At 49.2% G+C, this 24,640-nt stretch overlaps 1 protein-coding gene, 1 long non-coding RNA gene and 1 other non-coding gene across 3 annotated transcripts in view; 2 read left to right on the top strand and 1 right to left on the bottom strand.

The window, feature by feature from the left end:
- The window catches only part of LOC129149421 (uncharacterized), a 53,744-nt gene that overhangs the window by 27,626 nt on the left and 1,478 nt on the right, over positions 1-24,640 (bottom strand). The window contains exon 2 of the long non-coding RNA XR_008556310.1: positions 24,320-24,597. This is a non-coding gene — a long non-coding RNA (uncharacterized LOC129149421). The remainder of the gene's footprint in view (positions 1-24,319; positions 24,598-24,640) is intronic.
- Positions 8,998-9,076, top strand: MIR7C (microRNA mir-7c). The gene has a single exon (NR_129273.2). It is a non-coding gene; the product is annotated as a microRNA mir-7c (primary transcript).
- Positions 19,310-23,063, top strand: FEM1A (fem-1 homolog A). Its single transcript, XM_008150597.3, has one exon. It carries the CDS (start codon positions 19,517-19,519, stop codon positions 21,503-21,505), a length of 1,989 nt encoding a protein of 662 aa, XP_008148819.1. The 5' UTR covers positions 19,310-19,516; the 3' UTR covers positions 21,506-23,063.

The raw sequence follows: 24,640 nt of genomic DNA, 5'->3' as shown, positions 1-24,640 counted from the left end.
CCTGACCCACACCCATCTTATTCCCTTCCACCTCTGTGGCTACCAAGAATTCTGTTCCTGCCCCATCCCCCACTGCTAGGATGTGCAGTCAAAGGAAGGACCGTTGCTGGGGAGGGTTGTACCAGGAATTTTGTCAATACATGAAGCACTTCCAAAAGCTGAGAAAGGAGAACACGCTGTTCGGTGTGTGTTCACGGTTCTTCCAGGACTCAGGGCTGGACAGGAAACCAGGTCCCGAGAGGCGTGGCTTTCCTCATAGACTCTGCAGCCTGAGAACCACCCCTGGCAGACTGGGAGCTGGTCCCTCTCAGAACACAGACACCAACCACACACCGCGGCTACGAGTGGGGGCTCTGGTTTCGAACAACAGCTCTCCCTGCTTCCCTGCTGTGTGAGCCTGGGCAAGTGTCCCAACCTCTCTGTGCCCACTTACAACTCCAAGAAACAGGGCTAATCGCATCAAGCTTGGGAAGTTAATGTAAGGATGAGACAAGGTAGAGAGAGCCCTCACCTAGTAGGTGCTCAATAAATGGTAGCTGGCAGTATTGCTTAAACAGAAAAGGGTTTTATTGAAAGGATGTTGTGAGGGTCAGAGAAGCAACACAAAAGCCACAAAATCGGTTTTGGAAACTGGCAGGTGTGAGAGAGGAGTCATTCAGGGGAGCAGCAGGATGGCATGGGGGGAGGGGACATCCAGTCCCAGACAGCCACCCTCTCTTGGTGTGACCATCAGCTAGCAATCTGGCCTTGGTGTGCTTCCCTTTTCCCCTCAGGGACAAAACTCTATGTCTTGGCCTCTTAGACAGATGTGAGATTGCAGCAGATAACCTGAAAAGGGCTCCAGAAGCCTCTTAAAGGCCTGACTCTGGTACATACAGCATCATCCACTAATATCTACTTTTGAGAAACAATGTTTGTGAGATGTTGTGCTTGTTGCTAAGGCTGCAAGGGAATAGGGAAGAGCCAAGGGAAAGAGGGCCAGAGAGAGGGGTGGGAAAGCTGTATTCTAGTCCTGGCTGGTCCCTGACATGCTTTGTGAACTGCAGAAAGTTACTTTCCCTCTCTGGACCTCATCCAAACGAGGGTGAGGGAGCTCTGTAATAGGAAGACCTCCTTTCAGATACCTCTCTGCCCCCTACTTGCTGGGTGTCCTGGGGGGTATGTCTCCACTTCTCTGAGCTTTGGTTCCCATGTCCCAAAAAATGGGATTTAGTACTTATGCTGCAGGGTGGCTGTGAGAAGTAAATGAAATCATTCATTCATTCAATGACTATCCATTCCAGGCATTGGGAAATACAGTGGGATTAAAATGGGCAAGATCCTTGCCCTTGTACGATACATAAAGCTCTTAGACAAATAAATGAGCATCAGCATTATAATTATTATATATAGTGTTTCAGTGTGCACTTAATATACATAAAATGTGCAGTGATGGGCACGAAATAGATGCTCAGGAAACACTAGCTGGTATTATTGCAATAATTCCAGGATACACACTGCAAGAGTCTCCTCTTCCCCCAGGTCTGAAGTGTTAAAGTGCCTGGGGTGATTCTCACTGGGGGCGGGGGAGGGGGGGCTGAGACCTTCATTAGGGATTCCCCGGAGGCCTCAGGTGAGGAGGTTGGCCTATGTGTGGTCCTGTTTGTGTGTTCTGCCCCTTCCAAGCAAATGCCTCCATTAATCTCCTCCTGCCTGGGCTGGAGGGTCAGGTTTCAGAACCAGGCAGATGTTGTCCAGAGTAGCCCTGTTTCCTTAATCCTCAGGGCTCCAGAAACTGTCCTTAGAAGAGAGAACAACAGGCTTGCTGAGGCCACCATCTGTGCAGTCTTGATTTATGAATGCTCATGAGGGTGGCAGGAAAGAGGTCTCTATAGTAACGGTTGAGGAAGGGGCTGTGCATGTGTGTGTGTCAGGCAGGGAACAGGGAGGAAGAATCACTGGAGACCCTTATTCCTAAACCTTCTTTTCTACTGTGATGAGCTATTAATTAATACTCATTGTTGGCTTATTATCCCCGGAGATAATTAGCTACTGTTCCTAACTGGAGCCTCGTGGGGGACATTCTCTAATGAGACTCATTCATTTCTGTCCACCTGCACCTGCCTGTCTCCTGGGACATAGGCAAATGTTGCAGATCCTAGGGACCCAAAGGGGAGAAAACAGTCAAAGGGGACTGTTTATGAAGCTGAGATTCCCAGGGAGATGACAAGGGCAGAGCAAAATTAGCAAGGGCACAGTAAGTGATTAAAAAACACCAGCTATGATTATTCTGGAAGGCAGAATGGAGCCTTGTAAGGTGCCAGTGTTTGCAAGGGAAAGTTGCTGCCTCTGTTTAAATGGGCCAGTTAGACCCCAAAGTAGGCAGAAGAGGCAAGAGGAGGAAGGACTCTGCAGCCAAGTGGGTCCTGAATCTAAACGTGCCAAAATCCAGAGTTTTCTCCTGGGCCTTTGTATATGATGTTCCTTCTATCAGGGACACACTCCTGCAACTTCACCCAGCTCACTCCTTCTCAGACTTAGGTCTCAATTTCTACAGTGGTGCCTCTTCCAGGAAGCCCTCTTTGGTTTATCCCCCATCTTCCTGGACTGGGGCAGGTGACTTCCTTGGGTTCCCACAGTACCCTGAGTTTCTTCCCTCACAGCTTTGTCCACTCTGAGCTGTAATGACCTGGGAGTGTCTGTCTCTCCAACTAGACTTTTTGCTGATGATTACATAGGATTGTGTTCTCCTATAGATACTGTTAAGTGAAAAACAGCACGTTCTGTACGGAATATATAGAATGCTATCTTATGTATTAAAAGAAGACACTGAAGAAAGAAAAAGACACTGCACACTGCTTAGGTGGCTCAAAAAAAAAAAAAAAAAAAAGCTGACAATACCAAGTGCTGATGAAGATGCGGAGCAACAGAAACGCTTATCCACCGCTCACGGGAATGCAAGATAGTGTGGTCACTTTGAGAAAAAAGTTGGGCAGCTTCTCAAAAGTCAAAAATACCCTGACCATATGGCCCAGACATCCCACTCCTAGGTATTTCCAGAGAGAAATGAAAACATATTGTCCACACAAACACCTGCACGTGAACCTTTCTAGCAGCTTTATTCATAATCCCCCAAACCTAGAGATGTCCTTGAACCCAGGGTCCCTGCACTAGTGACTCAACAAGCCCTACTCCACCCACACAATGGAATGCTACTCGTTAATGAGAAGAAGCTACTTCCCGAGACACACAACAACAGGGATGGATCTCCAATGCATTGTGAAGATGAAAGAAGCCAGACATCGAAAGCTGCACGCCATGTGATCCCATTTAAATGATGTTCTGGAAAAGGCAAAACTATAATGATGGAGATCAGATCAGCAGTTTCCAGGGATTAGCGATCAGGGTAGGGATAGACTATACAGGGGGCAGGAGAGAACGTTTTTGGGGTGAGGGAACTGTTCTGTTTCTTGACTATGGTGGTGGATACATAACTGCAATTGTCAAAATTTACAGAACTGCGCACCTAAAAATATGAATCTTGCTGTATAGAAATTATACCTCAATACACCTGGCTTTAAAGCGGAATTCTCTAAAAAGTAAGTAAATAAATAAAAGGTTGTGTGTGCGGAGAATAGTGGATAAGGTTATATATGTATGAGGACTCTAGAAGAGGACAGGGGAAGGAATGGACAGTTAACAAGAATTTAGATCTTGGAGTCAGCAGACGGGGGTCCCCATCCCAGCTCCAGCCCCCAATTATTGTGGTCTGTGGGGGAAGCGGTTTGCCTCTGCCACGTCCTTAAAGCAGGGCATTTCACATCTGCTCCGCGGTTTAGAATGGAAAAGCCTCCGAATCCCAGTGAAGAGGGTTTCTCTGTCCAGAAGGTCTGAAGGAGACCACAAATGAAGGCAATGTTGGGGAGGGAGAGTGCTGAGGAGCACGGGCTTTGGAGCCAAGAGACAGGGCTATGTTTACTTATTTATTTTTAATGTTTATTGATTTCAGAGAGGAAGGGAGAGGGAGAGAGATAGAAACATCAATAATGAGAGAGAATCGCCAAACAGCTGCCCCCTGCACAACCCACACCTGGGGATCGAGCCGCAACTTAAGCATGTGCCCCGACCCGGAATAGAACTGTGACCCAATGGTTCCTAGGTCAACGCTCAACCACTGAGCCACGCCAGCCAAGCAAGAGCTGTGTTCAAATCCCAGCTCTGCCTCTTGCTTTGGTGGCCTTGGACCGTTCCTTAGATCCTCAGTTTCCTCATCTGCAAAATGGGCACAACAATGACAGCAATTGTATGGGGTTGTCCTGAAGCCTTCGGAACACTTGGCATGTGAAGTGTTTGGCACCAAGCCCAACACAAAGTAAAAGCTCAAGAAGGGAGAGAAAGAAAGGGGGGAGGTTTTCCTGTATGATCTGCTCCTGGCCTGAATGACCAAAGCCTGGCCACCTCTTTCTGAGTATAACTCCTGAGAGTCCCCTCCAAGACACACTTCAGGGCCTCTCTCTCTCTCTCTCTCTCTCTCTCTCACACACACACACACACACACACACACACACACACACACACACACAGTTTCTAGGAACTAACTGTTCCTACAAACAGTAACCCAACAAACTCACTGTTCAGCCTGATATTTGTCCTTTAAATTTTCCCATGGTTGTCTTCTTCTCACCTTTCAGGTCTCAGCTCAGATGAGTCCACCTCAGAGAGCCCTGCCCCAACCATCCAGCCTAAAGCTATGTGTCTTACCCCAGCCAGTCACTAACTCGGCAGGGACTAGAAACTATGTCCCTTGGGCCAAATGAGCTACCACTATTTTTTTGTTGCTGTTAATCCACACCCTAGGATATTTTTTCAATTTATTTTTAGAGAGAGTGGAAGGGAGGGAGGGAGGGGAAGAGAGAAAGGGGAAAAAAAAACATGTAAGAGAGACACATTGATTAGTTGCCTCCCGCACACACCCCATGGGGCAGGGACCCAACCTGCAACCCTGCTACTTGCCCTTAACTGGGAATCAAACCTGCGACCCTTCAGTGCAAGGGCGGATGCTCTAACCACTGAGCACATCAGCCAAGGCAAAGCTGCCACTATTTTTGTAAATAAAGTTTTATTGGAACACAGTCACACCCATATATATCCTCCAAGACTGCCTTTGAGCTACATCAACAGAATAGCCAGGAAAGAAACCAGCTGGCCTGCAAAACAGAAAATATTTACTTTCTGGCTCTTTACAGAAAAGTTAGCAGACTCCTACTCTATCATACCCCACCTCACCCCCCCCCCCAAGTCTGTTTCTTCTAGCTGTCATTATTGTGTGAGGTTATTTTGTTCCTTTATATATTTGTTTACTGTCTATCTTCTACACTAAATGGAATACAAAAATGAGATTGGCTTTGTTCCCTGCTGAATCCCCAGTGCAAATATTTTCATTGTGAAGTGAATGCATAAAGTAGGTTTGAGGTGTGTATTTCTGGCCATGTCTTTCTAGAATGTTGAAGGAGGAAGTGACTTTTAAAATCCTCTAAATAAAATTGTGTTGTAACGAAGGGGTGCCAGGCACTGTGTGTAGTGCACATTCTCATTGAAGGCAGTCAGATCTCTAGTTGAGAGGAGAACCCTGGGGTCTAACAAGATAGAGCTACTACAAAGCTCACCTCTTTGCAAAAGAGATGGGAAACACAGGACAATGAAATACATTGCACAATCCTGAATTGGATCCCAACTTGGAAATAAACGTCATAAAGGACAGTATTGAGGCAACTGGTCAAACTGGAACATGACCTAGAGATTAGATAATAAATAGTATTGTCACAATTTTAACTTTGTGGTTGTGATGATCACATTATGGTTACATAGGAAACTGTCCTTGACCATGGGGGAAGCATGCTGAAGTATTTAGGAATGAAGGGGCCACTGTGTCTGCCACTTATATGGTTGGAAGAGAGACAAAGACAAAGATAAAGTGAATGTGGCAAAATGTTAACAATGGGTGGGTGAATCTAGGTAAAGACGATTATGTTCAGAAGTGCATTGCACTATCTTGCTATTTGCCTGTGGGTTTGAATTTTTTTTCCCCAAAATAAAAAGGTGAAAAGGAAAAGCAAGGAAGCAAATAAATAAAGCAGCCATTTCTAGGCTACATTCCCATTTCTTCTTCCTTTGGTAGCAAGTTCCTTGCTCCTCTTTTGGAACTGTGAAGGAGTCCTGGGGACGAGCCTCTGAGTGGAGACATAATGCAGAAGTTAGAGTGTTTCAGATGAGTATTGCACTTGACAGTGAATTTGTTGAGTACCTACTATGTGTCAGAATTCCAAACAGCTTCTGTGTCCACTCCCCCTGGGTGTGACCGAACTTTCCCCCGGTGCATCTATGGAGTTAAACCTTGGTTTGGGTATCTTGGTTGACAAACCTTATCTGACGTTCCTGGATCCAAGGGTGATCTGCAGGTAGCTCATTTGTGAGCTCACATTGCACAAAATAAGCAGCTCTTTTAGGGGACTTTCATACTAGGAAAAGCACAAGCCAGAACACAAATCCCTTTATTGCCATGCATGCTATATTGGAGAAGAGTTACTTTTTCATGTCTTCACCCTCCCTAAAGGAAGGTTAGTTGCTGAATTCATGAATGTGCCCCTCCCCCAACGCTGTGCATAATACAGTAAAGGTGTTTTGAGAAAATGGATGGAACATCTTGGGAAATAACAATAGCTACATTATTGGAAAAATTACCAGGTCCAGACATTTTTTCTAATGTCATGCCAAGCTGCATTGGAGCCTGAGGCTAAAGGAAAAAATCAGGAATGCTATTTTTTATTTAAAATGATATTTTGCTTATTGTGGATTTTTCATTAATTTTGATTTTTTAAAAAAAACACATTGCATTGAAATATGGTTTACTTTAATTACTGAGGTTTTTTTGGGTGCTCCCTTAAATTTTGTACCTGAGGCAAGTGCCTCCCTCACCTTAGTCCTAGCCCTAATTATTTATTTCCAACATGCAATCCACACCATAGCATTAATGCCTCATCACAACGCTCTGAGAAGATACTACAGTCATCACCATTTCACAGTTGAGGAAACTGAAGCCCAGAGAGGTTCAACTGTGCCCAAAGTCCCACAGCAAGGAGGAGGAAAATCTGGACTTGAACCCAAGTTTGTGTGTTTTTTGGCTCAGAGTCTACTCAGTAAAGTAAAACAATAAACTAAGTTATGAGTTGGGTTGTGAGTCAAGGAATCAGAAGGCCTAGGCTTGAGTCCCACCTCTGCTCCAGGCTCCTCTGAGCCCTACATTCACACAGACCTCAGTTTCTCAATCTGAAACTAGATTTAAATATTCTGAACCTGCCCTGTCCCCCCTCTGCTCCCCGCAACAGAATTTACCAGCTTTACAACAGAATTTACCAGCTTTATCTCTCCTGATCTAGCAACAGCACAAGCTGGAGAAACAAGTACTGACTGAGCCAGAGCTGCTAAACTGGTGGGGAGCTCAGAGACCCAGGAGGGGGTTGGGCCGAGTGGGTAGATCCTGGGGACTACAATGAGTGGCCCCTCCCCCTCCAGAAAACCCCAACCTAGATTTTGGGCAGATGCCAGTCTTTTATTCTGAAGCTGAGGCCACAACCCATGAGGTAATCTTTGGAGCTGCATTCGAGGCGGAGTCCCATTGGCCGGCTGGCAAAGCCCCTCCCCGGGTTCCCGGTGCCCCGCCTTCCCCAAAGCCCATAAAAGCGCAGTCACTGCCTCGGCAGTCACTGGACACCTGCATCTGCCTACAAGACTGGGAGCAGGTGAGACGCACAGGGGAAGGGCACAGGGGAAGGACTTAAGCTGCGTGGAAGGAGGGGTGGTTGGGGACCCGGTACCTCGGGGATGGGGCGGGTTTGCAGGTCAGCGCATGAACATCTTCCCAGAAAGCGACAAAGACGGCGGGCGAAGTTTGACGGTCTGGAAAGCAGAGACCAACCAGGCTGACTACCTGGGAGGTAAGTCCTGGGGACGTGCCGTGAGGTGAGGAGCCGGTATGAGTCCTAGTTGCGACCTCTCCAAGTGGCCCCCTTGCCATTCTGAAGCGCCCGGGAAAGAGGGTCGGAGAGGAAAGAAATGTTTGGAAGGCGGGTTCCCCAATGTCAGAGGAACAGAGAAGGCAGGGGAGTGGGTTGAGCCTGAAAGAGAGGAAAGTTAAGTTTTCTTCAGCACCGAGGCTGGAGACAGCTCTTCGAGGACCACGGAAGAAAATTGCTATTTATTTCAGCACGGAGACTCCGGACAGCGCCTCTCGGGGTCCAGAGGGGGAACCGCGACCTGCTTCAGCACCCGCTTCTGGACAGCTCCCAGCAGGTCCGGGCCGACTTCATTTCAGCAGCAGGACACCGGCAGCTTCCCAGGTTAAAGGAGAGCCTTGTACCTTGATGGGGGAACAGAGGGTGGTGGTCTGGGGTGTCTGACGCTTCTGGAGACTTGCCCCCTCGCTTAATAGATTTTTTCCAATGCATTATTTTCTAGATGAGATGAAACAGCACACAGAAGTCTGTAATTCCCAACAAGTACAATGATCCATCTGTAGGATTGTGGGGCAAAAGGGGTGCCTGCCAAGATGACATTAATGTGCTCTTTCCAGACTTCTTTGAGAAACATTGTGTCAGTCGTTTTACATACATTATACATGCCATCTTCAACTTCGGGACATGGGATTTATTACATCCAGGTGACAGTTGAGGAAACTGAGACCCAGAGAGGGACAGGTCAAGGGGTCTCAGGCCAAGGGTGAATCTGCAAGTCAACCCCACATCCTTTCAACTACAAATTCCATGTTTCGTGGGTGGGAGTTGGGCCCTTCCAGACCAGACCCGTCCTCTCCCCAGGAGGACCAGGAATGGAAGACAGGAGGTGGTGGAGAAGCAAGAAGCCCATATATTACAACTTGGCTCAGGTGAAGGGAAAGAGCTGGGCTGGGGGGTTGCAGACACAGGGCAAAGGGTGGCAAAGAAGACTGGAGCAGTTGTGGTCTAGTGCTGTGTGGAAGACTAGTGATTTTGTTGTTCTGGTGTACTATGACAACAAGTCACAGCTTCCTCATAGCGCGGACTCCCATCAACCTCTACCTGAGATGGACAAGTAACTGTGGGGCAGGGGAGGCCAGGAAGGAATCACTTCCACCCAGGGGAGTGAGCTGGCCAATTCCATGGGACAAGAGCAAGGAAGGGACTAAAAGAGGGGCATGCACCCCATGATCACATAGCAATGTGCCATGCATGGTGTTGGCCATGTCACTCATATGCCGCCCACAGGCCTGAAAATACAAAATATCTGACTGAACCCAGGGCCTTGGGAATCAATGAGGGGATGGTCTCTCTAGACCAGGATTCTACTAAGATTTGTCAATAAAAAAAGAAAAAAAAAAAGAAAAAAAAAGATTTGTCAATAAAAATTCCAGGAATCATTTATTTTCTCCCACACCTCACCATCAGTTCCATGGACCAACTACAGGACAGGTGTAAACTTGTGTAGGTGAGTGGTGGCATCAGTGAGGCTCACCCCCAGTTCTTCTCGACATCCTAATCAAGTCACGGACACTACTGGAGATTTGTCAATAAAAATTCCAGGAATAAGTCATTCCAGCCTCAGAGTCTTGGTCTTTGCTGCTCCCAGAGCTCTGCCTCCCAGAGCTCCCCCCGAGCTCCCTCTCCTTTCTTATCCCAGCCTTATTTCACCAAGGGAAACCTCTCTTGTTGCCTCACACCCACCTTATCAAGTCTGTGTTATACACTCTCATAGACCTGGGGTGTCTTCCCTCCAGCACTTACTCCGATTATTGTTAACTGTTTACAGGACTGTCTGTCACCCCCATTACACTGTGAGCTCCATGAGGGCAGAGACTGCACTTGTATTTTTCACTGCTGTGGCCCCAGCACCTAACCAGGGCCTGGCACACAGCAGGTGCTCAATAAACATTGGTTGAATCAATAAAGGCATCAGAGAATAAATCAATGTATTAACAAATGAACTGATGGTTTCAGCACACACATGAAGATCCTGCTTCTCCTTGGTTTCCCCCACAGAGATACCGGGGGGTGGTGGGTGCTGTGGGTGTTTATTGGGGAGTATAATTAAATTTGTGGACACTCAAGGGCCAGCCAGCCAACTAATAGCCCCAGGAGAGAGCCAAGCTCATTTAATTAGCAATTACGAGGCATTGATTCCTCATTAGCTCTGGCAACCCCGTCTCCCTTCTCAGCCCCAGACAAATGAAATCTTTCTCTCTCCAGGAGTACTGCCTCAGTGAGTTCATTAACAAGCAGAGGAAATATGATTACAAGACACCTACATGCCAGAGGCACTTTGAGAATGGGGTGGGGAGAGGGGTTCAATGTCTGGATCAAGGCTAATTGTGAGAGTTTTTGTGTTATATATAGATCTCCCTTTGGGAATGGAAGAGCTTTTGGATTTTTAAAAAAGGCACCCGGATACTGCCTTTTAGGGACCCCTAGGAAAGAGGAGTTTCTGCCCCGGTATTTCTACAAATGTCTCCCCCTGGGTCTCTCACAGCCACTCTACATTAATCATTTCACACGGAACACCCAGCCCACCCAGCCCCCACCTCCCCTCCTTCCGTGTCCCCATCAATGTGGCAACCTCTACACATCCCAGGGTCCCTCCCCTTGTCATCCATTTCCCCAACCCGGTATTTGCCAAGGCAAGTCATTCTGGGCAAATCCAGCCTCTTCCCCAGCCCTCTGCCGCAATCACTGCGTGGTTGTCTCTTCCCTCCCCCAAATACACACAACCGTCCATTTATTCTCCACATACAGTGAGGGGTTGTTCTAGAACACAGATCTGATCAAGTCCCACCTTTGCCTTTAACCCTTCCAAGACTCCCATTGACTGAAGGATGAAATTCAAATTTCAAAACACAGCCTGGCTCATCCTGTTGAGAGTATTGCCTGTCATTTCCCCACCAGCTGCCCTGAACAACTGGCCCACCCAGAAGCACCTTGGATTCCTCTAGGAAGCTCATAGAGAATGCAGACTCCTAGGACCCTACCAATTTGAATAAGCCAGAGGGGGGCGGGCCCCAGCATCTGCATTTTGATGAGCTTCCCCACTGATTCTGTTTTGTTGTTGTTAATCCTCACCCGAGGATATTTTTTCCATTGCTCTTCAGAGAGAGTGGGAGGGAGGGAGGGAGGGAATGAAAGAGAGAGAGAGAGACATTGATGTGGGAGAGACATATCAACTGGTTGCCTCCCGTATGGGCCCTCAGTGGAGGAGGGGAGTGAATCCCCAACCCAGGCTTGTGCCCTTGACCAGGAATCAAACCCACAATCCTCTGATGTGTGGGCCGACACTCTAACCACTGACCCACACCGGCCATGGCTGCACTGATTCTTATTTAGGGGAATCCTTCCTTAGATATAAAAAACAAAATAGCCCAGCTGGTGTGGCTCAGTGGTTGAGCATCGACCTATGAATCAGGAGGTCATGGTTCGACTCCTAGTCAGGGCACATGCTCGGGTTACAAGCTCAGTCCCCAGTGTGGGATGTGCAGGAGGCAACCAATCAATGGTTCTCTCTTATCATTGATGTTTCTATCTCTCTGTCCCTCTCCCTTCCTCTTTGAAATCAATCTTCTTATATAATAAAAGCCTAATATACAAATTGTTTGACGGGGAGTTCGACCGCTCACTATGACGTGCGCTGACCACCAGGGGGCAGGGTGGAACATCGCGGGAGTCTGTGATGCTGCGCTGGCAGCAGGTGGTAGTGGAGGTGCTGCTGACGCTGATGGGCCCCAAGGAGAGCTGGATGGCGAGAGTTGGACAGCTGGACGGCGGCAGCAGGATGGTGGAGCAGGTGAGGGGGCAGTGCCAGGCCACAGCGGGGTTCCAGGCAGGAACTGCGGGGCTGTGAGCCTGAGGGCATGAGCTGGGGCCCGATCCCTGCAGGCCACCCTGAGGGACCCCACCTGTGCATGAATTCATGCACCAGGCCTCTAGCAAAAAAAAATAAAATAAAAATAAAAGTACATAAAACCCACCAAGCTTTCATTTCTCCCACAGACCTCTGGGAGGGGGCACCTCCTTTAATCTCATCAGTTTCATCCTTCTCCCGTCCATGCCCAGATCAGTGTTAGCACCTGATAAGTATTCAGTTGACATAAATGCTGGTGTCTGAGCCCCTTTGTCAGACACAAATATGAAAGCCACATGCACTTTAAAGATGAGCCATCATTTGCAATGGAGCTTAAGGCATCTGAACTGAAGGGACCACCCATTCAACTTTCTTATTACATCGGTCACTGTCCAATTATTTTCATTTGGGATTTCATGAAAGTGGAGTCTCAGACAAGATGGTGATTCCAGGAGCAAAGGTGCCAGAGAGTGAGGCAAAGAAGCGGGGATTGCCAATGTATGGGGATATGGTCCAATTACTCTAGCAGACTCAAAATAACAGTGGCTTAAACAAAAGAGACGTTTATTTTTTTTCCCTTTGACTCAGCAATTCTGTGCCTAGACTTTCACAGATGAGAAATTAATATCTACTTCCACAGAACGAAGGAAGGAAAGGAGAGAGGGAAGGACCCATTTCAGAGGCCGATCAGGTCCTCTTGAGCAATTGATTAAGTCCACATCTGGACTATTTCCCTTATCCACTCTCATACTCAAGGGCCACTAGACACCTCCTTCAATTGTCCAAGAGCTAGGAACCAGGCAACTAGGGACAGCCCTATTGTCCTGGAGTTTGGAAAATTATTCAAATGAGCCCATTTCAGGAAGCCGGGGAAACCTAGCTAACCCCAATGGCTTGCCCTGTATGGGCTGCCCCCTACAGCTCCAGTTTACTGTCACCCTGTCCCTGGTGTAAGGCTTACGTCCTCTTCTTTGGAGCTCCAAGTGACAAAGGGTTCTGCCTTTCTTCTATGTGAGTGTCATTGTGTTGTGTCCCTCCATCAGAACAATATTTAAACCTTGCAAGTACACAGAGCATAAAATTTGCATGTAACCTTTTTAAAGTGACAATTTCGTGACATTTCATACTTCACAAAGTCCTGCGACCATCACCACTACCTGATTAATTCCAGAACATTCCATCGCCCCCCAAAAGAACACAGTTTCTGTTAAGCAGTCACTCCCCACCCCCCTCTTCCTGCAGCCCCTGGCAACATTAATGTGTTTTCTGTCTCTGTGGGTTTGCCTGTTCTGGGCATTTCATATCAATGAAATCACACTAGGTGGCCTTTTGTGTCTGGTTTCCTTCACGGAGCAGCATGTTTTCAAGGTTCATCATGCTATAGCTTGTGTCCATGGTTCATTCCTTTTGTGTAGCTGAATAATAGTACATCAGATAGATATATTAGGGTTTTAAAACAACCAGATACTATTTTAACAGCTATAGATATATTAGCTCCTATGAGGTAGGTACCATTATCATTCCCCATTTTATAGGAGAGGAAACCGAGGCTCAGAGAGCTGAAGCAAGTTGCTCAAGGTTGCACAGCTTGTGGGTGACAGAGCCAGGACTTGACTGTTGGCAGTTTGCATACAGTATCTGCATTTTCAGCCACTATCTTACACCCTTCTCATAGTTTGATACACAGAGACAATGTGGCAATTGCGACATGTCCCTCAGTCATTTCCATGGGGGAGGAGGCCAAGATGTGGACAGGAAAGGAGACTTGTGGTCACATAGCGAGTCATCCCCAGACAGGGCTGGAGAGGGGTGGTGAGGGCAGAACTCAGATGCTGCATTGTCCAGGGAGGGTGGGGGTCTGCCAGAGAGGGTGCTGATTATATCCTGCACCTTAATGGGTCCTTCAAGAGAGTGGCTTGGGTTTCCATGACAACAGGCAGGCAGCATCACAAGGAGATAGCTGAGTTTCCTCCCCCAACCCATATCTGCCTCAGGAATCTGTGCTCTCCATGCCTGCCTTTCTGGACCCGGAGAGAGCAGCTGTGTGGGTGGTCAGAGCTCACACCTGCTGGTGCTCTCAGAGACCGCCCTGCCTCAGCCGAGCGGCAGAGGGGTGGACAGAAACAGAACACACTGGCACATGTGCGAAGTGAGGCAGAAGGGATTAGGCAGAGCAGGGAGCTGCCCCAAGTTTTCCCGGTAGCATCACGAATCAGCAAGGGGTTGAAGAAAGCTCTGAGATGGAAATTGCTAACAGGACAGGACAGGACAGGGCAAGACTTTTTCACTGACAGTGATCAGTCACGTTACAGAATGTGCTCCTCAGGGCAGAGAAGGGAGATTTGACAAGAGAGCAGGGGAGGCAATAATTGGAGAAAAAAATCATCCTCGTTTGATCCCACCTGGCCCAGACTCAGTGACAAACCAGCCTGGGTCAGGGGAAGGGAAGCAGGAAAGGGTTGTGAACATCTCTGACTTCCATGGGGGCAGCTAGAAAGGACACTGTTGGCACAATGGAAAGTCTTGGAATCTGGATGGTGGCTTAGATGATCGGGCTTATCAGTGTGACATTTCCAATGTTGATCATTACACTGTGGGTCTGTGAGAGAATGTCCTTGTTCTTTGGAAATGCTCACTGAAGTATTTAAGAGTACAGGTTGTAAAGACTCCAAATTACTTCCCCAAATTATTCAGAAAACATTATATATACATTATATGTGTGTGTATATATACATATGCATTATATTTTATGTATCTTATACATATATGTGATATTTATAATACATTATATTTTGTTATAAATTATATTATAGATATATCATTATCCTATATAATAAAAGGCTAATTAATATGCAAATTGTCGTCTCCACCATGAGTTTGACTGGGAGTTCGACCAGGGGGCAGGACCGGCTGGCCAACTGCCTGTGGCCCCTCCCCCCCACTGGCCCAGCCCAATCAAACCCCATAGGGGCGGGCTGGCCGGACCCCACCCGTGCATGAATTTGTGCACTGGGCCTCTAGTCTCTCTCTCTCTCTCTCTCTCTCTCTCTCTCTCTCTCTCTCCCTCTCTCTCTCTAATATGCAAAGTGTCCCCTTGGGAGTTCGACCAGGAGACTGGGAGTTCAATCACATGCTATGATGTGCCCTGACCACCAGGGGGCAGCATGGAACATGGCAGGTGATCAGCAGCAGAGGCAGGGTGTTGAGGAAATGAGGGAAGGAGGAGACAGGGAGGTGGGGAGGCGGAGAGGCGGGGAACCTGGGAACCTGATTAGCCCTGATTGCTGGCCAGGGACCGTACCCATGCATGAATGTCATGCACTGGGCCTCTAATATAATATAAACATGTATCATATATACTTATATATCACATTTATGTACATATATAATCCTATATAATAAAGAGCTAATATGTAAATGGTCATCACGCCCTCATGCCATCACACCTTAACTGCTCAGACACTCAACACTGGGAAGAGAGGAATGGGGACCAGCCAGGCACAAATGAGCTCTCGAGAGAGGAATGGGGACCAGCCAGGCACAAATGAGCTCTGAGAGAGGAATGGGGACCAGCCAGGCTGCGGCCCAGGAGAGGGACAAGCCGCTCGCCCCATGGTCCCGGGCACCAGTGTCCGCATCTATGGCCTGGGAGAGGGACAAGCCCACCCACAGTCCCCTGCAGCTGCGGCCGGCCTGGGCGAAGCCAGCCCGGTCCTGGGTGCCTGCGGCCGGCCAGAGGGAGGGAAGCCTGGGTCCCAGGTGCCTGTGACTGGCCAGAGGAGGGAATCCTGGGTCCTGGGTGCGGGGCAAGGCAGAGGCAGTTAGAGGCGATCAGGCTAGCAGGGAAGCAGTTCGGGGCGATCAGGCAGGCAGGCAGAGGGGTTAGGAGCCATCAGGCAGGCAGGCAGGCAGGTGAGTGGTTATGAGCCAGCAGTCCTGAATTGCGAGAGGCAGTTGGACATCCCCCAAGGGGTCACAGATTGGAGAGGGTGCAGGCTGGGCTGAGGGGCCCCCACCCCCATGGCACAAATTTCATGCACCGGGCCTCTAATATATAATAAATATATAGATTGGGGGGGTGACTGCTCATGGGGAAGGGGTTTCTTTTTGGGGTAACAAAAATACAGCAGTGGGCAAAAGTCGGTTTAGAGTTGTTCATATGGAAAAATAATACAATAAATAATAATACAAAAATAAACTGTTTTGCATACTCACAACTATAAACCTACTTTTGCCCACCCCTGTATTTTGGAACTAGACAGAGGTGATGGTTGTACAACATTGTGAATGTCCTAAATGCGATGAGTTGCACATGTTAACAGGGATAATCTTATTTCAATTTTTTAAATTACATACTCAAAGAAAAGCTTCTCTCTTGCTTGTTGTCACAGGGAACCATGCACTCCTGCTACTCAACAACATTTCTATTAGAAATGAGCAAAGGTCACCTTTAAGGCCCTCAATGAGAAAGAAAATATACATATTGAGTGCCACCTATATCAGTCATCTCTGCTTGAGAAGTGGTGACTAAAATGTCCCCCATAGCCAGGCCGGTGTGGCTCAGTGGTTGAGTGTCGACCTATGAACCAGGGTCATGGTTCAATTCCCAGTCAGGGCAAATGCCCGGGTTGCGGGCTCGATCCCCAGTGTGGGTGTGCAGGAGGGAGCCGATCAATGATTCTCTCTCATCATTATGTTCCTAACTCTCTCTCCCTTCCTCTCTGATATCAATAAAAAATAAATAAAAAATAAATGAATAAAATGCCCCCACGTAATTTCCCCATGGTAGACTCCTCCCTCTTTCCCCAAACTTCATGTGTGCATGGGTATCTTCACAAGTCAGACTTCTGCTATAAAAAAAAGAAAAGTACACTTCACCAGAGACAGCTAAGAAAGTAGTGTGGACAATGTCTGTTTTTTATTCAGCAATGTCTTATCTTGTAGAAAAAATCAAGAGGACTTGATGAAATGTCCTTTTGATAGATGTGCTTAGCTCTGAATGTTTTATCCAGTATGTTATAAAAAGAACCAATTGCATAATTGATTTAGGCACTTTTACAGAGAAGGGACTGTGCCCTCGAGCTGTCGAAGAATTCCCCTGAAAGGCTGTCTTGTAGGCATGGAGTGAGAGAGTCAATGAGGTTCTGACTGCATCGTGCCTATGCTAGGGTCTATCCCCTGGGTCTGTGCTCTGTGTGTGGTCTTTTTTTATTTGTTTGTTGTGGGTTTTTTTTTGCCAATCTTCATGGAAGATTTTTTTTTCCCATTAAATTTTTAGAGAGAGTGGAAGGGAGGAAAGGGGGAGGAGAGAGAGAGAGAAGCATTGATGTGAGAGAGACACATTGATTGGCTGCCTCTCACATGCACCCTGAGTGGTCCAGTGATCAAACCTGCAATCCAGGTACGTGCCCTTGACCAGGAATTGACTCCACAACCCTTTGGTGCACGGGCTGACGCTCTAACCACTGAGAAACACCAGCTAGGGCCTGTGTATGGTTTTAAAACATATCTCCAAACTTATTGACATCCCTCCCACATCTAACTCCCTTCCCTTGAGAGAGTGGTGTCTAATTCTCTCCCCTTGAAGTGGGTCAGACTTAGCGAGCTTCTCCCAGAAAATGGCATGGGGTGGAAGTGCCCCTGGATGACTGTCAAGGCTCGGTGACACCCCCTAAAGCCTCTGTCTGCAAATGCGGTCGCATTGGGAGTTAGGGCTTCAACCTACGAATTTTGGGAGGACGCAATTCAGTCCACAGCAGTCACCAAGCCTGAGGTAATGTATTAAGCCAAACAGATAACTAGAATGATATGAAACACTGCTTCTTTCAACAACGTTACCTGAAAAACTCCCTATCAGTGAAACACCTCCCAACTTCTTCCTTCCCTCCCAGCCAGGTCTAACCTATTCCTCCTCTGGGTTCCCACATCCCTGACTACACACCCTGACTTAGCCTCCCTCCCTTGATTAGATTCTGGGTTCTTGAGAACACTTGTCTGCCTGCTCACTGCGGCACCCCCAGCTTGTGGCAAGGAACCCAAAACATAGTCGGTGCTTAGAATATCAATAAACGTGGCTGAACTAATTATATAAAGACATATAACAATACCTCAGGCTGAGGGAAGCAGCATGGATCTATCCAGTCCCTTCAAGAACAGAGTGAGACTGTTTATTAGAATCTAAACCAAGGCATATTTTCCCATTGAGCAGGCAGTCCCCCAGAGAGGAAACAGACATAGTAAACAAACTCTTAGGGAACTGTGTGATTTGGTTAGTAAGTATAGACAGTAAAATTAAAGCCACAGGCTACATTGAACCCGGTTCCAGTTACTAATGCTGCATCACAAACTACTCCAGAACATACGATCTTAAAACAACCATTTTCTTACATGTCCTGGAGTCGGTAGGTCGGGAATTTGGGCAGGGCTCAGCTTGGTGGTAAGGCGAACAAGAGGGTCTGCACTGGTCTAGCCAGCATGACGGTCTTGACTTCTTTCAAGGGGGCTGGCTTCCCCAGAGGATAGTGGATAATTAGTACCAAAATTGAGAGAAAGACTTTCCTATAATCCAATTGGATAAAAAATTCCTTCAGAACCTTAAAACAAACAATTAAACAAAACAAAACAAAACACCAAAAACACACACGAATGAGCCCGCTCAATGTGCCAGCTTCACCTCGGCCTCAACAGAGTTCCCTTTCAGTTTCCCTCCAAGACTGCGTTCCCTCAGCAGGACCTGGGACACCAGCACTGAAGCAGTGAGAGACCCTCACTGGAGCTGAATGGACTGAGCGGCCTCACACCTAAGCTGTCTCACAGCCCAGCCGGTGCACACAGAAGCTGTATCACTAAAGCCTCCCCTCATTACTGCACCCCGAGAATTTCTGGGGGTACTGCCTTGGTGGCCACCACCTTCAGTTGACAGTAGTAAAGGGTGAGTGACTGAAAGAATAAATGCATGAGAAGTGAATGCACGAGATTGACCCGTAGGGCCACCTGTACTTACTGCACCCCTAATATCCTCGCCCTGCCGGCTTTCCTGCCTTTCCGAGCGCCCCCTGTCTGTCAGCAGCCCAAATCAGACTGCTCGGCCGGCTAAGCCAGCTTTCCCTCTCGGTAATAGGCGCCGAGTTGCTCCCGATGACTTCTGGGGAATGTAGTCTTTGGCGCTTGCTTGCGTTTCCTGTTGGCTTCGGCAGTGAGACAGTCACAAAACTTCCTTGGGTCCCATAAGCTATCGCGATGGCATTGCATCTCGGGAATTGTAGTCCTCCGTTGACAGTTTCCGCTACAATCGGCGGCAAATGGAACGACAATTCCCACCATGCGCCGTGCTAAAAGTTCGCTTGGGGCTAGCCCGCGAACTTCTGGGAGATATAGTTCTCAAACCTCACAGTTCCTTCCCTATCCTATAGAGCAGGCCGGCTCCGAGGACTACATTTCTCTATGAGCTCCCATTAGACCACGGCTCCCGGCAGCGGCAACCATTTTGTTCCGCCCAAGGAGCCCCTAAGATGGCGGCGGGGGAGACGGTGAAGGTTGCAGCCGGACCCTCCGGGCTCTAGCCCGCCGTCTCCCCGTCTCCCGGCGGCCAGCCCATGGCCTGGCAGAGGTCCGGACCATGGACCTCCGCACCGTCGTGTACAATGCCGCCCGCGACGGCAAGCTTCAGCTGCTTCAAAAGCTGCTCAGCGGCCGGAGCCGGGAGGAACTGGACGAGCTGACGGGCGAGGTGGCCGGCGAGGGGACGCCGCTGCTCATCGCCTCCCGCTACGGCCACCTGGACGTGGTCGAGTACCTGGTGGACCGGTGCGGCGCGAGCGTGGAGGCGAGCGGCTCGGTGCACTTCGATGGCGAGACCATCGAGGGCGCGCCGCCGCTGTGGGCTGCCTCGGCCGCCGGCCACCTGGACGTGGTGCAGAGCCTGCTGCGCCGCGGGGCCTCGGTGAACCGCACCACGCGCACCAACTCCACGCCCCTGCGCGCCGCCTGCTTCGACGGGCACCTGGAAGTGGTGCGCTACCTGGTGGGCGAGCACCAGGCCGACCTGGAGGTGGCTAACCGGCACGGGCACACGTGCCTCATGATCTCCTGTTACAAGGGCCACCGTGAGATCGCCCGCTACCTGCTGGAGCAGGGCGCCCAGGTGAACCGGCGCAGCGCCAAGGGTAACACCGCCCTGCACGACTGCGCCGAATCCGGCAGCCTGGAGATCCTGCAGCTGCTGCTCGGGTGCAACGCTCGCATGGAACGCGATGGCTACGGCATGACCCCGTTGCTGGCTGCCAGTGTGACCGGCCACACCAACATCGTGGAATACCTTATCCAGGAGCAGCCTGCTGGGATGGAGGTGCAGCCAGGGCTGGCCCAAGAAGGTCCCTCCAGTCTGGGATGCGTGAAGTCCCAGGGGGCCAGCTGTTGCAATTCCTCCCCAGAGGAACCACCTAGTGAAACTTATGAGAGCTGCTGCCCCACCAGCCGGGAAGCTGCTGTGGAGGCCTTGGAATTGCTGGGAGCCACATATGTGGATAAGAAGCGTGATCTGCTTGGGGCCCTGAAACATTGGAGACGGGCTATGGAGCTGCGGCACCAGGGGGGCGAGTATCTGCCCAAACCCGAGCCCCCGCAGCTGGTCCTGGCCTATGATTATTCCAGGGAGGTGAGCACTGCCGAGGAATTGGAAGCACTTATAACCGACCCGGACGAGATGCGCATGCAGGCCCTGCTGATCCGAGAGCGCATCCTGGGGCCCTCTCACCCAGACACTTCTTATTATATCCGTTATAGGGGTGCCGTGTATGCCGACTCGGGCAATTTTGAGCGCTGTATCCGCTTGTGGAAATATGCCCTAGACATGCAACAGAACAACCTGGAGCCTCTGAGCCCCATGACGGCCAGCAGCTTCCTTTCATTTGCGGAACTCTTCTCTTATGTACTTCAGGACCGGGCAGCCAAGGGCAGCCTGGGCACACAAATTGGCTTTGCTGACCTCATGGGGGTGCTCTGCAAGGGGGTCCGGGAAGTGGAACGGGCCCTGCAACTGCCCAAGGAGCCTGGGGACTCTGTCCAGTTCACCAAGGCCCTGGCCATCATCCTCCACCTGCTCTATCTGTTGGAGAAAGTGGAATGCACGCCTGACCAGGAGCATCTGAAGCATCAGACCGTCTACCGGCTGTTGAAGTGTGCCCCCCGGGGCAAGAATGGCTTCACTCCTTTGCACATGGCCGTGGACAAGGACACCACAAATGTGGGCCGATACCCAGTGGGCAGATTCCCCTCCCTCCAGGTGGTCAAGGTACTGCTTGACTGTGGGGCCGACCCAGACAGTCGGGACTTTGACAACAACACCCCGTTGCACATAGCTGCCCAGAACAATTGTCCGGGGATTATGAATGCCCTGATTGAAGCGGGGGCCCACATGGATGCCACCAATGCCTTCAAGAAAACAGCCTACGAACTGCTGGATGAGAAGCTGCTGGCTAAGAGCACCATCCAGCCCTTCAACTATGTAACCCTGCAGTGCCTTGCAGCCCGCACCCTGGACAAGAATAAAATCCCCTACAAAGGCTTCATCCCTGAGGAGCTGGAGGCTTTCATTGAACTGCACTGAGAGGCTTCTGAGAGGGGAGAAACCTGGAGAGGTGCCCACACCAGTCCTTGCCATCTCTTGGTGAGCACTTCAGGTGGCGTGAAACAGGAAGAAGGGCTCTCCCAACCCCACGGCCTTTCACCCAGCAGAAAGTGGGGAAAGGAGTTCGCTATTGGTGCTAGAAGCCTTCAGGATCATGTGCTTGGAGAACTGTCTTTCTCCAGGAGGACATGCACCCGTCCTTCATTGGGAGAAGATGCACTACTTTCTGCACATCCCATCTGCCTGGGTCTAGGAAGATTTTGCTTCCTGAGAGGCAGAGGGATCGAAGCCATTGTTTTCCTGTACTAGAAACAAGCAGAAACTGAAAATTGGGTCTGTCCTTTGCCCCTTATGTGGCTGGATAAACCCAGCCACAAAATGCAGTGTTAGGAATGGGGGTTCCCAAAGTGGAAAGTTGGGGACTCAAGAAGCAAGACCATTTCTCACTTCTTACAGCACAGTTGCACCCCACTTCCTCCCACGTCGCCATAGCTATCCCACACAGGCAAGGACTCTCTGTTTAGGGTAGCCTGCTGCTTGCATAGCTTGGGCTGGTTTGGTGTTCTGTTTATTTAGTAGGTGGGCAGGCTACAGGCATCACAGGAGTTCTGAGGTTTTGCTGCCATATTTTTTTTTTCTTAAGAATTTGAAATTTTCTTTTAAGACTTGACAGGTTACTTTTGTGCACCAAGGGTTTTGTCATGCCTGAGGTTCCCAAGGCCCTCAGGAGCAAGCTTTGTTGTGTGAAGAATTCGGTGGAGGAGGTAGAAGACCACAGTATCGGTTCCTAAAATGCAGGTGGCTGTACGTTTCTTAAAACTTCACTCACTTGCCTTTTACTTGAGCCTCTCGTGTTTCCATCCTCATTAGAGAAGGTTCAGGCCAAACACCCAAGGAGCTGAGCTTGATGTGTTTCTCACTGAGGGAGAACTAGCAGGGTGGTTTGGGGCTTGGTTTTTCACAGATTCCGAGTTAGAATGGAAGGCCACGTCAGCCCCACAAATCATATACAAGTGCACAGTATTGTGGGTATAGCCACCCTAAGTGGCTCCAGCTACTCTTACCACTGCTCAGGTCTTCCTAAGGAAATCCTAAGTGCAGCATTAACTCCATAAATCAGCTGGATGAGACAGTGAATGCTGAGAGCTGAGATGATACAAAATCTTGGCTTTCCATCACTCAGGGTATAAAGTGCCTGTGTTCGAGAACCTGCTGCAGGGAGGTTTTTCTTGGGTAGTACTGCTTATGCCCTGACAGGCAATAGGGGACTCTTCCTGGCCTATTTGAACAAGAGTGAATAGCAGAAGGGGACAGCAGCATCCTTACCCACACCTCTCCTGCAGCCTTGTCAAATGGCAGCTACACGGAGGCCTCGGACACCACAGCAGGTCCATGGATACTCTGCCCTCTGAGAAGACTAGGCCTCGTGTGGATTTGCAGTGTTACTAAGGATGTTATTTATTCACAAGACCAGGTTTTACCCTCCGTGGAGGTGGGAAACAGCACAGAATAAAGAAATGAGGCCATTAAATTGTGAGTCCTGATGCTGGTGTTTGTCATTAAAAAGAACATTAGAAGAGAACCACCCAACAGTTCCTTGCTGGGGTAGGTGGGGAGAAGGGAGGAAAAGGGTGCCCCTGAGAGTAAAAGTCCACTTAAAGGAGATGCCTCAGGCTGCTGCCATCTCTAACGAGTTTTTATATGTATGTGTGTGTGTGTGTGTGTGTGTGTGTGTGTATATACACACACACACATTTTATTGTTGATGGTATTACAGATATTTCCCATTTTACCCCCCCCCCCCTTACGCCTCTCCTCCCAGCCCCTACTCGGCCCCCCAGGTCTTCACCACCCTATTGCCTGTGTCTCCATGGGCTGTGCATATAAGTATATAAGTTATTTCGTTTATCTCTTCCCATCCCCCCCCTCCATCCCCACATCAAAGTATGTCTGTCTGTTCCATGCCTCCATGCAGGAGTTTTTCTTTATGTGCTAGGGCTCTGTGTAAGATTTCATTCAGAAATGGAGTATTACTGCACAAAAAGGAAAAGTGAACACCACCTGCCTTAGTTCAAACCCCTCCCTTTGCATGGAAAAGAGGGTGGGCTTGACCCTTCTGAAAGGCTAGGAAACAGGAAAGCCTGCCAACTCAATGAGACCCATAGGTAGAACCGGTGGGGGGCTGTGGCCCCAGAGGTCTGTTCATGAACTTGGTGGGTTTCCTGGAGCTGCTTCCAGCTTAGGAAAATCCAGGCCTCCCCTCTTATTTTTTATTTATTTATTTTTTTTACTGCCATCTCAGTTGTGAAATTCTGTGTTTTTCCACATTAGCACAAACTCCTACCCAAAGCACCGCCCGACTGGGTTTTCCCAAGCACCCACTGTTTGCCAGTTCCCTTAGGGGGAAGGCTTGAGCTGTTATTCCTGAGGTTGATGATTTCCATGTTCTCGCCTCCTGTGCCCTGGTGACATTTTGCCTCCAGTAGTTCATTGGGCTGGAGGGTTCTCCCTCTCCTGATTTCACTGGGTGCCCAACAACCCTCAATAGCTAATACCCACTCAGGTACAACATGAATATATCCTTGCCTTAAAGGAGTGGATTTCAAATCAACAGGTGCTCTCCGAGCCGTGTCCTGGGAGACACATAACTGCAGAAGCATTTATGGAGCCCTGACTGTGCTGGCACCATTCTACGTGCTTTAGTGGGCTGCCTCCTTAACTGCTCACCACAGCCCGGTCAAGTAGGTATCATTCTTTCTATTTTGAGGTGACAAAGGGTGTTAGGAGGCTCACCGAAAAGGAAAACGGATCTGTGCCAAATGCTGTCCTTACAGACTTCCCAGTCAAAGCCTTCCCCGGGTCAGGTGAGGGTGGTTTCAGCAGCTCAAAACGGGGATGCCCTGCTTACTCCGGGTGTCCTGATATGGCAGCCAACAGAATGGAAGGCACCTTTCTGCCAAAGACCCAGCGTTCACGTTCACTTGGATTGGAACAATCAGTAGCCCAGAAATGGGGGGTGGAGGAGGAGCCCGCCGCCCCAAAACATCTGTACTCCAAGTGACATTGGGGTTCTGTAAAATGGAACAGGTTTGATGGAGGAAGGCAAAAAACAAA

Source organism: Eptesicus fuscus, chromosome 6 (genome assembly GCF_027574615.1).
Source record: "Eptesicus fuscus isolate TK198812 chromosome 6, DD_ASM_mEF_20220401, whole genome shotgun sequence".
Taxonomy (NCBI): Eukaryota; Metazoa; Chordata; class Mammalia; order Chiroptera; family Vespertilionidae; genus Eptesicus; species Eptesicus fuscus.
This window is presented reverse-complemented; position numbering and strand designations above follow the sequence as displayed.